This window comes from Macaca fascicularis, chromosome 1 (assembly GCF_037993035.2).
Source record: "Macaca fascicularis isolate 582-1 chromosome 1, T2T-MFA8v1.1".
Classification (NCBI taxonomy): Eukaryota; Metazoa; Chordata; class Mammalia; order Primates; family Cercopithecidae; genus Macaca; species Macaca fascicularis.
In genome coordinates, this window is record NC_088375.1 from 188,384,751 (window position 1) to 188,401,329 (window position 16,579).

A 16,579-nucleotide genomic window follows, 5' to 3' on the forward strand; every position below is an offset into this window, starting at 1 on the left:
GACCTTTTCAAGATGGCGGTCTGCGGGCGACACTCTCGGGCTCGCGCACCTCCCCAAGATGGCGGCGCCCGAGGCCTGGCGCGCCCGGAGTTGCTGGTTCTGTGAGGTAGCGGCGGCAACGACCATGGAGGCCACGTCCCGGGAGGCGGCGCCAGCGAAGAGCTCGGCCTCGGGCCCCAACGCTCCCCCCGCCCTGTTCGAGCTGTGCGGGCGGGCGGTGAGCGCCCATATGGGGGTTCTGGAGAGCGGGGTGTGGGGTAAGTCGCGGGGTGAGGGGCTACCTCTGGCTAAGAGCAGGGGGCGGCCCAGCGGCCGGGGGGCGCGGGGGGCGAGGCCGGGAGGCCCGGGGCAAGGCCCAGCCTGGGGCACTGAAAGCCAGATCGTAGGATCGGAGCATGAATTTTGTGACTGACAGGGCTGGACAGAGTAAAGACGGAGACCTAATGGGCAGGCTGACCCGCACCGCGGCCTGGCTCGGGGGCGCGGGGGGCGAGGCCAGGAGGCCCGGTCTGGAGCGAAGGAGGCTGGGCCCGGGCGACTGAGGCTGGACTGGCGGGCCGGAGCTGTGGGCCGCGAACTGACACTCGGCTGGGCCGGGCAGGGGAGTCTCGGATGTCGAACCGGTGGGCAGTGATGGCCCGGCTGCCCTGGGGCAGGGGCCGAGGTTAGGAGGCCCGGCCTAAGGCCAGGAGGCCAGGCCCGGGGCCACCGAACCTGACTGATGGAACGGGACCCCCAGTATCTGCCTGACACGCCACAGGGGTCGAGACTCCGGAGGCCAAGCCGATGGGCGGAGGGGAGGACAGCGGATTTGAGAGCGAGGGAATGGGGCAGGGGGAGAGGCCGAAAGGCTCGGGGCGCCGCGGCCTGTCTGACGGCCCAGGGCTGACGGGAGCGAACCGACAACCGGGGTCTCGGGTGCCAAACTGACTGAGCGACCGAGCGACCCGCAGGACAGGGAGCGCCGGAGGCCACTCGGATCGGCTCGAGCGGCGAGGAGGGGCCGGAGAGCGAGTGGAGGGGGCCCAGAGCGGCTTAAACAAGCGAGGGAGGCTCGAATGATGGACAGGCGGGAAGGGCCAAGGAGGCCCCAAGCGGGGCGACGGCCCGGGGATCCCGGACTGCCGGGCTGCCGTGGCAGGGGGCGCGGCGCCGCCAAGAGGCCTTGGGCTGAATGGAAGTGAACGGGGGCCTCAGGCCTGAGAGCGGCCGGGACCAAAGGGCCGGGCCTGGGTGGAGGGCGGCCTGGGGCGCCGGGATGAACGGCCGGGGAGGGCGAACCGGCCAGTTGGGCTGGGAGGCGGGGCTGTGGGTTGGGGACCGCCGGCCACGGCCTGGCCACTGACGAAGGAAACGAGTCCGCGACGTGGGGCTAGTGAAAGAGGGAAAGCGAGGCTCTGCCAAGCAGGCCTGGCCGCGCTGGGGATAGGGGAGGCCTCGGGCCTGCGAGGCTGCTGGTGTTGAGGGTGGGGTCCGGAGGCCGGGGCTGGAGTTGGGCGAGGAGGTGGCAGGCCCGGCCGAGGCCTGCCGGGGAGGGTGGCAGGAGAACAGGCCCCGGGCCTGGAGGCGGCGCGGGGGAGGTTCCACCAGGAGGCCTTGCGGGTGGCCGTGGCGTCTTTGCAGGAGGAAGGCCCTGGTCAGGACAGGAGTGAGGACTTTGAGGACTCGAGGTTGCAGGGCGGGGGGTTTGAGTTATGCCATGAGGAGGGGGTGTGGGGAAAAGGCCCTGGAGTTTGGGGGCGCTGCAGCTCCGGGATAAGCTGGAGGGTGGTCGGGGAGGGCCTTGGCTGTGGGAGTGGAGCCCAGTACGGTGAGGCCGGAGTGTCCTGCATAGTGGTAGTGGAAGAGGCTGTTAGAAGTTGGGCCTGTGTGCGGAGGGGACACTGGAGGCTCCAGGCCAGCCAGAGGCTGAGAAGACAAGGGGCAGGCCCACCCATGGCGAACATGAGGAAAGTCTCCGTTCTGAGCTGAGCAGGGAGCTCAGAAAAGTCCTAGGGCATGGGGAAGAAGGCAGACGGGGTCTGGCTTGTCTGCCTGGAGCTTCTGGGATGCTAAGACTGGCTAAAAAGGAAGATGACTGGGTGTGGAGGCCCAGGTTGGGAAGCAGCAGCATTAAAGGTGCAGGCTAGAAAGAAGCCAGGAAAATCCCGGCTTAAGAAGAATGGAGAAAGGAGGGGATGAGAATTCCTGTGGCTGTGAGAAGGGATGGCTAACTAGAGGAGAGCAGGTTGGAGGGGCTCTGAGGAACTTCTTCCCCTGTTGCTTCTTCCCCCCAAAACAATTGACAGTTTACTGAATCTCCATTTCCCCTTCTCCCTCCCCCATCACTGCTGTATATACCACCATCCCATTACTGGCTGAGCCCCCAGCGAGGTTGAGAGGAGACAGGGGAGGAAGAGCTCCTGTGGGCCTAGACCAGAAAAAGCTGAATCAAGTGAGGCCTTTTAGGAGAATAGCCAAGGAAGAGGCCTGCTAAGCATTACTATTTTGGAGGAAAGTCTCAGTGTGGGCTAACAGCCAGGAAAGTCTTCCTGGAGGTAGTGAACTAGCATCGCTTTGTGTAAGGAGTTGGGGCAGCAGAGGTATAGAGGCAGCAGGAAAGGGTACAATGAGGAAACTTAAGTAGAATAAGGTATACTATACCTTGAATACCAGGATGTGGAGTTTGGACTTTATCATGAATGCAGCAGAGAGACCTCCAAGGGTTTCGAAGAGGGTAATGTCATCACCAAGAGCAGGATGAAGAGGGACTGGATAGAGACTGAAGTGAAGGAGAGCAGTTAAGCTGTTGTAATAGACCAGATGAAAGGTGATGTGGACTACATTCGTGTGTAAAAGCATAGGGAATTAACACTTTCATTCAGCAGGTACATTGAGGACATACAATGTACAAAGAATTATACTAGATTCTTGATGTCAAGATTCAGTTATTCTGTAAATAAAAATAAAAAGAGACCCTGGGGCGGAAGTTTTGGTATACTCCAAGATCTTAGACTTGTTCTTTTTCTTTGAGATGGGGTCTCACTCTGTCACCCAGGCTGGAGTGCAGTGGCATGATACCAGCTCACTGCCACCTCTATCTTCTGGGCTCAAGCAATTCTCCCACCTCAGCCTCCCAAGAAGCTGGGACCACAGGTGTGCCCCACAACACCCGGCTAATTTTCTCTGTATTTTTGGTAGAGACGGGAGTTTCCCATGTTGCCCAGGCTGGTCTCAAACTCCTGGGCTTAAGCAATGTCCCCCACCTCGACCTCCAAAGATTACAGGGATTACAAGTGTGAGTTTGACTTGTTCTTGATTGGACAGAGATGCCACTGACAGGATAAAAATAACAACCAACATTTAGTGAGCTTATTATGGCTGGGCATTATTTTAAACAGATTATAAGCATGATCTTCCCAACAATATCATGAGTTAATTACTGTTATCTCCATTTTATTTTATTTTTGAGACAGAGTCTTGCTCTGTCGCCCAGGCTGGAGTGCAATGGCGCCATCTCAGCTCACTGCAATCTCTACCTCCTGAGTTCAAGCGATTCTTGTGCCTCAGCCTCCCACGTAGCTGGGATTACAGGCATGCATCATTACACCTGGCTAATTTTTGTATTTTCAGTAGAGACGGGGTTTCACCATGTTGGTCAGGCTGGTATCAAACTCCTGACCTCAAGTGATCTGCCTGCCTTGGCCTCCCAAAGTGCTGGGATTACAGGTGTGAACCATTGCATCCCACCTATTTTTTATTTTTTGAGGCAGGGTCTTGCTCTGTCACCCAGGCTGGAGTGCAGTGGTCTAAGCACAGCTCGCTGCAGCCTCAACCTCCTGGGCTCCAGCCATCCTCCCACCTTAGCTTCCCAAGTAGCTGTGACCACAGGTGCACACCATCACACTCTGCTAATTTTTGTTTTGTTTTGAGATTGGTTCTCACTCTATCACTTGGGCTCAAGTACAGTGGTGTAAGCATAGCTCACTGTAGCCTCGAACTCCCGAGCTTAAGCGATCCTCTTGTCTTAGACTCCCAAAGTGCTGGGATTACAGGTGTGAGCCACTGTGCGTGGCCTCCATTTTTTTCCAGTTGAAGAAACAAAGGCTTAAAGAGGCTTAAATAATTTGTCCAAGGATTCACATTTAACTAAATAGTTAGAATTTCACCCAGATTTTTCCTACTCTAGAGGCCAAACCCTTTAGACACTATACTATAACAGCTCTTAGAACTAGAGAAGTTGGCAAGAGCAGGTTGTTTTTAAGATATATTGACTTTTGGCTGGGTGCAGTGGCTCACGCCTGTAATCCCAGCACTTTGGGAGGCTGAGGCAGGCGGGTCACGAGGTCAGGAGATCGAGACCATCCTGGCTAACACAGTGAAACCCCGTCTCTACTAAAAATACAAAAAATCAGCCGGGCGTGGTGGTGCGCTCCTGTAGTCCCAGCTACCCAGGAGGCTGAGGCGGGAGAATAGCATGAACCCGGGAGGCGGAGCTTGCAGTGAGCCGAGATCGCGCCACTGCAGCCTGGGCGACAAAGCGACACTCCATCTCAAAAAAAAAAAAAAAAAGGTATATTGACTTTAGAGACATGAATTGTTTCTCTTCTTCATAGGAAAGTACTAATTCAGGATATAGCAGTAGCCCAAAGGATGGTAGTGGTTAATCTGGAAGAATGGGAAGGGAATTCAGGAAAGACTTAATAAAGGGCATGTGATACTTGAAAGATGAGTAGTTGATATAGTGAAAGTGGCAATGACATTCCTATTAGAACAGCATGACAAAGGACATTCCTGTTGGAAAGAACAGCATGACAAAGGTACAGGGGCAGAAAGCAGCATGTTAGGTAAATGAAAAAGTAGTTAAGTGTGGCTGAAATGTAGGAGGCAAAGCAGGGAGCTGATACTAGCAGGGCAGATTATGAAAGACCTTTTATCACACATATTCAGTAGGTGCTTTTCAATGCAAAATGGTTCATTTTGCTTGGGCAAAGTGAACTGACCAGCTCCTAAAAAGCATGTCAAGCTCATTTAGCATGTCAGCTTGTTTTGTGGGATGATCTCACCCTGGCCCCTGAAATTCCAGCTTCCAACTGAGTGGCTGAAGATAAGTGGACTAGAGTTTGGAACAGATCTAGATTAGCTTCTAGAGGCTCCATTTGTCAAGTGAGAAGTCTACCCTTCCATTTTCCTTTCCAGTAGAATAAATAATGCTTGGAACCCTCTTGAGGGGGAGGGGGAGGGGAGGAAAAGTAAACTTTTGTTTTGATTTTTGTAGCCCTCCCAGGCCCAATACTTCAAAGCATCCTACCTCTGCTCAATATATATTACTTGGAGAGGATTGAGGAAACTGCCCTCAAGAAAGGTGAGTATCTTTCTGTCTCTTTCTCAGTCAATGATTATGAGCAAGGCACCATAATGTTCTTCAGGTAAATATTACACCTGATACCTGCTAGAACTTCATGCTTTTTTTTTTTTTTTTTATACGGAGTCTTGCTTTGTTGCCCAGGGTGGAGTGCAGTGGTGCAATCTTGGCTCATGGCAAGCTCCGCCTCCCGGGTTCACACCATTCTCCTGCCTCAGTAGTAGTAGCTGGGACTACAGGCGCCTACCACCACGCCCGGCTAATTTTTTTTGTATTTTTAGTAGGGACGGAGTTTCAACGTGTTAGCCAGGACAGTCTCAATCTCCTGACCTCGTGATCCACCTTCCTTGGCCTCCCAAAGTGTTGGGATTACAGGCTTGAGCCACCGCACCTGGCCTTAGAACTTCATGCTTTTCAAAAAGTACCTTCACACCTATTTTTCTTCCTCATTCCTCAGTGTCCTGTGAAACACAAAGCCAAGTATATGATCTTTATTATACTGATAAAAGTGAGACACAGGCACACCACAATTAATAGCAAAGCCAGAACAACCCAGATCTTCCGAATCTTAGTTTCTCTATTTTACCAAGCTTCCTCCGCTCATTAGACACATCTGTTAACAGCTAACATTGAACCCTAATGTGTCAAGCACTGTCCTAGGCACTTTACCTAGAAAAACTCATTTACTCTAATCCTTTCAACAACCCTATGAAATAGCTGTTATTAACATTTTACAGATGAGGAAACTGAACCACAGAGAAATTAAGTAACTTGCCCAAAGTCACATAGCTGGAGTGTAGTTTGCTGATATTCACACCCAGGCAATCTGTCTTTAGAGCCAATGTTCTTAATCACTCTGCCATATTGCTCCTGTGAACCCGGAGGACAACATTAAAGGTTGATGTACTTATGGTGGCCAGCAAGCAGCCAAGTGTGATATTTCTCCTTACAGGCCTCTCCACTCAGGCCATCTGGCGCCGACTCTGGGATGAACTGATGAAGACACGGCCTTCCAGTTTGGAAGTAAGTTATCAGGTAGAACACTAGCCTGATTTTGCATGGTAAAAGCAGGAATAGCACACAAACACAAGCTGGGTACTGGTAAAGTGCAGAGGCAGTGATGGAATGGATGTGGGAGGAGGGCTCTGATGGCTTGTCACAAGGTTTTGGTCCATTTGGCATTTGTCACTGAATTGCTTGCTCACCATATTTGCAGGGGACACAAAACAGGGAAAGTTAGTGATCACAATGGATGGCAGAGCCAGGATTCCTAGAGTTCTTGATGCAGTGGTCAAATCTAACAAAATGAAATTTAATAGAATACACCAATACTTCAATGAGTTTTAAAAGTTCCAATTGCATGGCCTCAGGATGTGGGATAAAGTAGTCTGCTTAGTAACAGCTTGTATAAAAAAGATTAAGGGAGTTTAGTCAACAATATGTTGAAGCCACTCATAATGACTATACCTTGAGCTGTGTGAACTAGTGTAAATATAGTATAGGCTGAAGGACAAGGTGGACAACAGTCAACAGTCCTGCCTAGCTCTGCAATGGTCAGGCTACCCATGGAGTATGGAGAAAGAAGTCAAAGCCACATTATGTGAGTCAGATTGGGAAGACTGGAGATGTTTTTCCTGAAAAAGAGAAGACTTGGGAAACATGACCCATCTTGAAATATATGAATGGCTGTCACATGAAGGAGGGATTAATAGACTTGTTCTGGATGGAAGCTAATGGAAAATACATTTTTGCTAACCTGAAGTTTATGTAAAGCTTAAACCCTGAGCTTATGAAACAAGCTAATTCTAGAGGTAATAAACTTCCCATCACTAAGTTCAAATGGAGTCTGGATAACTCCTTGACACATGGGTGTTCTGCAGGGGTTTCAGCATTGTAAAAGGGGTTGCACAAGATGACTTTTAGGGCTCCTTTTAGCCCTGGGATTCTATTATTCACTGATACAGATATAAATCACTGGAGCTCTCATTTAAGCAGAGCTTCTTTTACTCCCCCATAACTAGGTGACGGGGTAGATTTAATTCAATAAACATTTACTGAAACTTAACCAGGTACCAGATCTTGGAAGAATAGATGCAGCCTCTAATCTTTTTTTTTTTTTTTTTTTTTTTTTGAGACGGAGTCTCGCTCTGTCGCCCAAGCTGGAGTGCAGTGGCCGGATCTCAGCTCACTGCAAGCTCCGCCTCCCAGGTTTACGCCATTCTCCTGCCTCAGCCTCCCGAGTAGCTGGCACTACAGGCGCCTGCCACCTCGCCCGGCTAGTTTTTTGTATTTTTTAGTAGAGACGGGGTTTCACCGTGTTAGCCAGGATGGTCTTGATCTCCTGACCTCGTGATCCGCCCATCTCGGCCTCCCAAAGTGCTGGGATTACAGGCTTGAGCCACCGCGCCCGGCCGCCTCTAATCTTAAAGACCTACCAGTTGTTTTGTTTTGTTTGAGACAGAGTTTCACTCTTGTCGCCCGGGCTGGAGTGCAATGGCTCAATGCAACCTCTGCCTCCCGGGTTCAAGCAATTCTCCTGGCTTAGCCTCTCGAGTAGCTGGGATTACAGGCATGTGCCACCACACCCAGCTAATTTTTTTGTATTTTTAATAGAGACAGGGTTTTTCCATGTTGGTCAGCTGATCTCGAACTCCTGACCTCAGGTGATCTGCTCGCCTTGGCCTCCAAAAGTGCTGGGATTACAGGCATGAGCCACCGTGCCCGGCAAGGACCTACCAGTTTAATAGGGAAATCTACAAATAGATCACATATGATAGGATAAGTGGTGTAACACAGGATAGTAAGGAGGTTGAGAGACAACAAGAAAGTCTCTTCTAGGAAGTAGTATTTGAACTGGGCCTTCTATGGTGAATGAGGCCAAATAACAGGTGGAAAAAAAGCTAATGTCAGGAATTGGAGATTTAATTTCTGGGGATGCACTGGGTTCAGTAACATTGAGCCCCATCTCCTTCAGCTTATTCACTTCCAAATCTGGACTGCAACCCTTGAAGTTCAGAATGAGGACACCAGGCCTTATGAGGAAGAGAAGCAGACTCAAGAATATTAGAAAAGAGTAACTGCTTTTTGCTATCTTTAAGGAAACATCAGATTCACTTTGTTCCAGTATTTCACAAGCAGTATAGTTGACCAGCAGGTGATAAAGATTATATTTTTCTCTTGGAGAAAGCTTTCTGGAAAAGAATGTTTATTATCCTGTCTTCTTGGCTCAAAGCATTTCAGAGCATTTAGAGGCCCCAGGCTTGGTGGCCCAACAGTCAGTTAGGCAGAGGTCCTAACTTGGAGCATATCTGTTCCAGAGGGTGTCTTCCGCTTCCCACTTTTGCATGACAATAGCCTTCAGCTCATAGTCACAAACACTTATTCAGCACCTGCTCAGTTCCATGTATTATGCTAGGTTCCAGGGATACAATCAATGGTGAGCAAGATAAATATAGATATAGAATGCTTATAAAGCAATAATATTTCAAACTGTGTAGTCCTGGGGTATATAAAGAGATCTGTGAGGTCAGGCATGGTGGCTCACACCTGTAATCTTAGCACTTTGGGAGGCTGAGGCAGATGGATTGCTTGAACCCAGGAGCTCAAGGCCAGCCTGGGCAACATGGCAAGACCTCATCTCTACTAAAAATACAAAGAATTGGCTGGGCATGGTGGTGCATGCCTGTAGTCCCAGATACTCAGGAGGCTAAGGTAGGAGGATCACTTGAGCCTGGGAAGTCGAGGCTGCAGTGAGCCAAGATCGCACCACTGTACTCCAGCCTGGGCAACAGGAGAGAGACCCCGTCTCAAAAAACTAACAAACAAAAAAAGAGGTCTGCATAATAGAATAGATACTCTGGAGAAAAAGCAATGAATAAATTAAGATTTACACAATAAATTATTCTCTAGCAATTGGTTAGCCATTTGGAAAAAGTTAAGTTAGAGCCTCAATTTATAGTATACTTTAATGACTTCAGTATAAAGAATAGGCACAGTGGCTCACGCCTATAATCCCAGCACTTTAAGAGGCCAAGGCAGGCGGATCATGAGGTCAGGAGTTCAAGACCAGCCTGGCCAAAATGGTGAAACCCCATCTCTACTGAAAATACAAAAATTAGCTGGGAATGGTGGCATGTGCCTTTAGTCCCAGCTACTCAAGAGGCTGAGGCAGGAGAATTGCTTGAACCCAGGAGGCGGAGGTTGCAGTGAGCCAAGATTGTGCCATTGCATTCCAGCCTGGGTGACAAGAGCGAAACTCTCTCTCAAAAAAAAAAAAAAAAAAAAAGATTTCGTTGTAAAAAGTAAAAGCTCAAGAGTTGGGTACAGTGGCTCACATTTATAATCCCAGCTACGGCAGAGGCTGAGGTGAGAGGAACAGCTTGAGCCTAGGAGTTGCAGGCATGTGATCATGCCACTACACTCCAGCCTGGGTGACAGCACGAAACCATGCCTCTTAAAAAAAAAAAAGGCCAGGCGCAGTGGCTCACACCTGTAATCCCAGTACTTTGGGAGGCCGAGGTGGGTGGATTGCTTGAGCTCACAAGTTTGGGACCAACCTGGGCAACGTGGAGAAACCCCGTCTCTACAAAAAAATAGAAAAATTATCCTGGTGTGGTAGTGTGCACCTGTAGTCCCAGCTACTCAGGAGGCTGAGGTGGGAGGGAGCCCAGGAGGCAGAGGATGCAGTGAGCTGAGATCACACCATCGCACTCCAGCCTGGGCAATAGAGCCAGACCTTGACTCAAAAACAACAAAAAATCAGTTTCAACACCAAAGAAGAGAAAAAAATAAAAATTTAAAAAATAAAAATAATAAAACCAACAGGCCAGATGTGGTGGCTCACACCTGTAATCCCAGCACTTTGGGAGGCCGAGGTGGGCAGATCACTTGAGGTCAGGAGTTGAGACCAGCCTGGCCTACATGGTGAAACCCCATCTCTACTAAAAATACAAAACTTAGGCCGAGCACCGTGGCTCATACCTGTAATCCCAGTACTTTGGGAGGCCAAGGTGAGCAGGTCACTTGAGGGTCAGGAGTTGAGACGAGCCTGGCCCACATGGTGAAACCCTATCTCTACTGAAAATCAGGTGTGGTGGTGCATGCCTGTAATCCCAGCTACTCTGGGATTACTACTTGGGGGGCTGAGGCAGTAGAATTGCTTGAACCCAGGTGGCAGAGGTTGTAATGAGCTGAGATTTTACCACTGCACTCCAGCCTGGGTGACACAGTGAGACTCTGACTCAAAAAAATAAAGATAAAAAATAAAAATACAAAAATTAGCTGGACGCGGTGGTGCATACCTGTAATCTAAACTCCTTGGGAGGCTGAGGCATGAGAATCACTTGAACCCAGGAGGCAGAGGTTGCAGTGAGACTAGATTGCTCCATTGCACTCCAGCCTGGGTGACTGAGTGAGACTCTGTCTCCAAAAATAATAAAACCAATAAACAAAAAAAAGTAAAAGTAAAATCAGGCCGGGTGTGATGGCTCACACCTGCAATCCCAGAAAAACTTTGGGAGGCCAAGGTGGTCAGATCGCTTGAGTCCAGGAGTTCAAGAACAGCCTGGGCAACATGACAAAACCTTGTTTCTACAAAAAATACAAAAGTTAGCTGGGTGTGCTGGTGTACGCCTCTAGTCCCAGCTATTCGGGAGGCTGAGGCAGGAGGATCAACTGAGCGTCAGAGGTCGGTCAAGGCTGCAGTGAGCAATGATCATGACACTGCACTCCAGTGTCATAACCCTGTCTCAAAAAAAAAAAAGAGCACAACTAAAAATATAATAAAAGTGACCATCCTAATCTCAGGATGGAGAGAGTACTAATTTTGTTTTGTTTTGTTTTGAGATGAAGTCTCGCTCTGTTGCCGGGCTGAAGTGCAGTGGTGCGATCTCAGCTCACTGCAACCTCTGCCTCCTGGGTTCAAGTTATTCTCCTGCCTCAGCCTCCCTAGTAGTAGCTGGGACTACAGGTATGCGCCACCACACCCAGCTAGTTTTTGCATTTTTAGTAGAGACGAGGTTTCACCATGTTGGCCAGGATGGTCTCCATCTCTTGACCTCGTGATCCACCCGTCTCGGCCTCCCAAAGTGCTGGGATTACAGGCGTGAGCCACTGTGCCCAGCCAAGAGTGCTAATTATTAAATGTACAGAACCAAGAGAGAAAATACAGACATATTTAACCACATAAAATATTAACACTATCTTCAGGACTTTGTATTAATTAAATTTAAAAAAAAATGCCAATATCATAACCAAATTTTAAAAGGTAAATACACTATGAAAGAACATTTGCAACAATATTTGCAAAACAAAGGGACACAAAATGGAAAAAGACAAATATCCCAGTAAAATGAGTAAGGATTTGGACACATCACGAAATATACAAAAATCCCCAGTAAAGTGAAAAATGTTAAGTCTCATGATAAAACTGAGAAAGTAAAATCTCACCGCTTAGTTTAGTAACGTCTTGTTTTGATTTGGTTTTCATTGCAAAGGAAATGCCTAGGTTTGGCCATGGGTGGGTGAAATTTGCATTTTAATATGCTGTTGGTGGTAACAGAAATTGTTGTAACTTTCTTGGTAGGCAATGTGGTAATATTTGTTCAGACTTTAAAATATTTAGGCTGGCTGGGTATGGTGGCTCTTACCTGTAATTCCAGACTTTAGAACACCAAGGCAAGAGGATCACTTGAGCCCACGAATTCGAGACCAGTCTGGGCAACACAGGGAGACCCCATCCCTGCAATAATTTTTTTTTTTTTTTTTTTTTAAGACAGAGTCTCTCTCTGTCTCCCAGGCTGGAGTGCAGTGGTATGATCTTGGCTCACTGCAACCTTTGCCTCACAGGTTCAAGTGATTCTCCTGTCTCAGCCTCCAAAGTAGCTGAGATTACAGGCGCCCATCACTAGGCCTGGCTACTTTTTGTATTTTTAGTAGAGACGAGGTTTCACCACATTGGCCAGGCTGGTCTCGAACTCCTGACCTCAAGTGATCCCCTGGCCCTGGCCTCCCAAAGTACTGGGATTACAGGTATAAGCCACTGTGGCCAGCCTGCAATAATTTTTAAAAATTAGCTGGGCTTGTTGGCATGTACCTCCCAGCTAACTGGGAAGCTGAGGAGCCCAGGAGGTTGAGGCTGCAGTGAACTATAATAGCACCACTGCACTCCAGCCTGGCTGACAGAGACCCTCTCCTCCCCAGAAAATTTATGCTGGGCATGATGGTGGCTTACACCTGTAATCCCAGCACTTTGGGAGGCCAAGGCAGGTAGATCACCTGAGGTCAGGAGTTCAAGACCAGCCTGGCCAATATGGTAAAACCCCGTCTCTACTAAAAATACAAAACTTAGCCGGGCGTGGTGGCACATGCCTGTAGTTCCAGCTACTCAAGAGGCTAAGGCAGGAGAATCACTTGAGCCTGGGACGTGGAGGTTGCAGTGAGCCAAGATGGCACCATTGCACTCCAGCCTGGGCGACAGAAAAAGACTCCATCTCAAAAAAAAAAACCTGCTGGAGCAACATAGTGAGACCTCATCTCTACAGAAAAAAATTAAAAATTAGCTGTGCATAGTGGCATGCGTCTATAGTCCCTGCTACTTGGGAGGCTGAGGCAGGAAAATTGCATGAGACCCGGAGTTCAAGGCTACAGTGAGCTATGATCTCACCACTGCACTGTAGCCCTGGGTGATGGGGCAAGACCCTGTCTCTTAAAAAAAATAATTTGGCTAGAAGTTCTGCTTCTTAGAATTTATAGTATATAAAAATTGAGATACTCATGAAGATTTATTTCCAGATGTATATTACAGAAGAGTTCAATATAAAAAAGCTAGAGGCCGGGCGCGGTGGCTCAAGCCTGTAATCCCAGCACTTTGGGAGGCCGAGACGGGCGGATCACGAGGTCACAAGATCAAGACCATCCTAGCTAACATGGTGAAACCCCGTCTCTACTAAGAAAATACAAAAAAACTAGCCGGGCGAGGTGGCGGGCGCCTGTAGTCCCAGCTACTCCGGAGGCTGAGGCAGGAGAATGGCGTGAACCCGGGAGGCGGAGCTTGCAGTGAGCTGAGATCCGGCCACTGCACTCCAGCCTGGGCGACAGAGCAAGACTCCGTCTCAAAAAAAAAAAAAAAAGGCCGGGCGCGGTGGCTCAAGCCTGTAATCCCAGCACTTTGGGAGGCCGAGACAGGCGGATCACGAGGTCAGGAGATCGAGACCATCCTGGCTAACACGGTGAAACCCCGTCTCTACTAAAAAATACAAAAAAAAACTAGCCGGGCGAGGTGGCGGATGCCTGTAGTCCCAGCTACTCGGGAGGCTGAGGCAGGAGAATGGCGTGAACCCGGGAGGCGGAGCTTGCAGTGAGCCGAGATCTGGCCATTGCACTCCAGCCTGGGTGACACAGCAAGACTCCGTCTCAAAAAAAAGAAAAAAAAAAAAAAAGCTAGAAACAGGGTCAGGCACCGTGGCTCACACCTGTAATCCCAGCACTTTGGGAGGCCAAGGCGGGCAGATCACTTGAGGTCAGGAGTTCAAGACCAGCCTGGCCAGCATGGCAAAACCCCATCTCTACCAAAAATACAAAAATTAGCCAGGCATGGTGGCACATGCCTGTAATCCCAGCTTGGGAGGCTGGGGCAGAATAGCTTGAACCTGGGAGATGGAGGTTGCAGTGAGCCGAGATCATGCCACTGTACTCCAGCCTGGGCAACAGAACGAGAATGTCTAAAAAAAAAAAAAAAACCAAAACCTAGAAACAGGCCAGGCATGGTGGCTTATGCCTGTAATCTCAACACTTTGGGAGGCCAAGGCAGGCAGATCAACTGAGCTCAGGAGTTTGAGACCAGCCTGGCCAACATGGCGAAACTCTGTCTACTAAAAAATACCAAAAAATTAGCTGGACATGGTGGTATGCACCTGTAGTCCCAGCTACTGGAAGGCTGAGGCATGAGAATTGCTTGAACCCGGGAGGCAGAGGTTGCAATGAGCTAATATCCTGCCACTGCACTCCAGCCCAGGTCAGGGTGACAGAAAAACTGTCTTTAAAAAAAAAAAAAAAAAAAGCTAGAAACAATGGAAATATTCAATACAGCGAGTATTATTACATATGGTACACATTTTCAAAAGAAAATATTCTAAAAACATTTGAATACATGGTATTTTTTTTTTTTTTTTTTTTTTTTGAGACGGAGTCTCGCTCTGTCGCCCAGGCTGGAGTGCAGTGGCCAGATCTCAGCTCACTGCAAGCTCCGCCTCCCGGGTTCCCGCCATTCTCCTGCCTCAGCCTCCCGAGTAGCTGGGACCACAGGCGCCGCCACCTCGCCCGGCTAATTTTTTGTGTTTTTAGTAGAGACGGGGTTTCGCTGTGTTAGCCAGGATGGTCTCGATCTCCTGACCTTGTGATCCGCCCGTCTCGGCCTCCCAAAGTGCTGGGATTACAGGCTTGAGCCACCGCACCCGGCCCATGGTATGTTTTAAAAGCCCAGCATTTGAAACTGTTCAGAATTGTCTCAATGTTGTAAAAACAAATACAGGTAGCTACTCTCATACACGTAAATACTCCAGAGTTAGTTTACACTTTTTTTTTTTTTTTTTTTTTGAGACGGAGTCTCGCTCTGTCACCCGGGCTGGAGTGCAGTGGCCGGATCTCAGCTCACTGCAAGCTCCGCCTCCCGGGTTTACGCCATTCTCCTGCCTCAGCCTCCCGAGTAGCTGGGACTACAGGCGCCCGCCACTTCGCCCAGCTAGTTTTTTGTATTTTTTTAGTAGAGACGGGGTTTCACCATGTTAGCCAGGATGGTCTCGATCTCCTGACCTCATGATCCGCCCGCCTCGGCCTCCCAAAGTGCTGGGATTACAGGCTTGATCCACCGCGCCCGGCCAGTTTACACTTTTTTTGAGACGGTCTCACTCCAGTTGCCCAGGCTGGAGTACAGTGGCACGATCTTGGCTCACTGCAGCCTCAACCTCCCAGGCTCAGGCAATCCTCCCACCTCAGCCTCCCAAGCAGCTGGATTACAGGCGTGCACCACCATGCCCGGCTAAACTTTTCCTATTTTTAGTAGAGATAGGGTTTTGTCACGTTGCCCAGGCTGGTCTCAAACTCATGGACTCAAGCAATCTGCCTGCCTTGGCATCCCCAAGTGCTGGGATTACATGCATGAGTCACCATGCCTGGTCCATGATTTTTCATTTGCTTCTCTATCCACACACAATATTTCTGGTATCAGCAAAACAATGAACAACAATAAATATAGTTTGTGAATATTGTTAGCTCTAACAAGTTAGCACAAGATGTTTAGCCCCCCCCTAGTTTGTACACACACTTCCTCTTCCCCTGCCAGCCCATTGAGGATGGGCCAAAGATTGTGTTGGGGCAAATGTCACTTCACTTCATTGATCATGCCTCATTTCCCTTACCCTCACAGAAAACAAAGTACTAAATCACTTTGCATCGTGATAGCATACGAGTCCATAAAATGAGTGGTTTGGACTAGATCTCAAGCATCTCTCAGCTTCGAATTTTAGCATAGATTCTTCTTAAGAGTGGTGATGAAATAAAACTTCGTGATCTTCTGTCTGCTCGTACGTTAGTTTGTGAGAAAGAAGCCACTGAGAGCTGTCGTAACTTTACTCATTTAACTGTCACAAAAATGCTATGATGTCAGTACATAGTGATCTTCCACTTTATAGATGATGAAACTAAGGCAGAAAGAGGTGAAATGACTTGCCTAAGTTACAGTTAGTGAATGGCGGACCCAGATTCAAGTTGAAGCAGCCTGCTTCTGGAGTGCATGTTCCTGATCACTGTGTCATGCTGCTCACTATAGTTGTGTCTGGAGTGTTCCGAATATTCTGTCTCCCATTGGTTTCATCAACCGTTAACATGTCTGAAAAAGTCCAGTATTTACTTATCTAACATACATTTCCCCTGTGCCTCTTATAGCCAGAAACAGCCACAATATCTTGGCTCACCATCTTTGTCCATATTTTAGGCCGGATATTGTAATAACCATCTGACTAGCTCACTTGTAAAGCTGAAGCCTTGCTAAGGTTACCTGCAAGTGTTTTTCAATACTGGGTGTGGGCAGCAAATCTGTAGGAAAAGTGCTAGTGTGAGGTAGGACCAAAGGATACCTTCTTTGCCTTCACTCAAAGCTGAGCAGAGATTTGGTTGCCAGGTAGTTTTTCCTGCCCTCAGTGTCCTGCTGCTGATGAGCAAGGCCTTTCTGTGTTGCTG

The 16,579-nt window shown here is 48.9% G+C and overlaps 1 protein-coding gene across 1 annotated transcript in view; it reads left to right on the forward strand.

The window, feature by feature from the left end:
* The window catches only part of LRRC41 (leucine rich repeat containing 41), a 27,756-nt gene continuing 11,177 nt past the window's right edge, over positions 1-16,579 (forward strand). Inside the window, exons 1-3 of the mRNA XM_005543484.4 lie at positions 1-257; positions 5,258-5,344; positions 6,297-6,367. Coding sequence (XP_005543541.3) covers positions 59-257; positions 5,258-5,344; positions 6,297-6,367 — 357 coding nt within the window. The 5' untranslated portion in view covers positions 1-58. The remainder of the gene's footprint in view (positions 258-5,257; positions 5,345-6,296; positions 6,368-16,579) is intronic.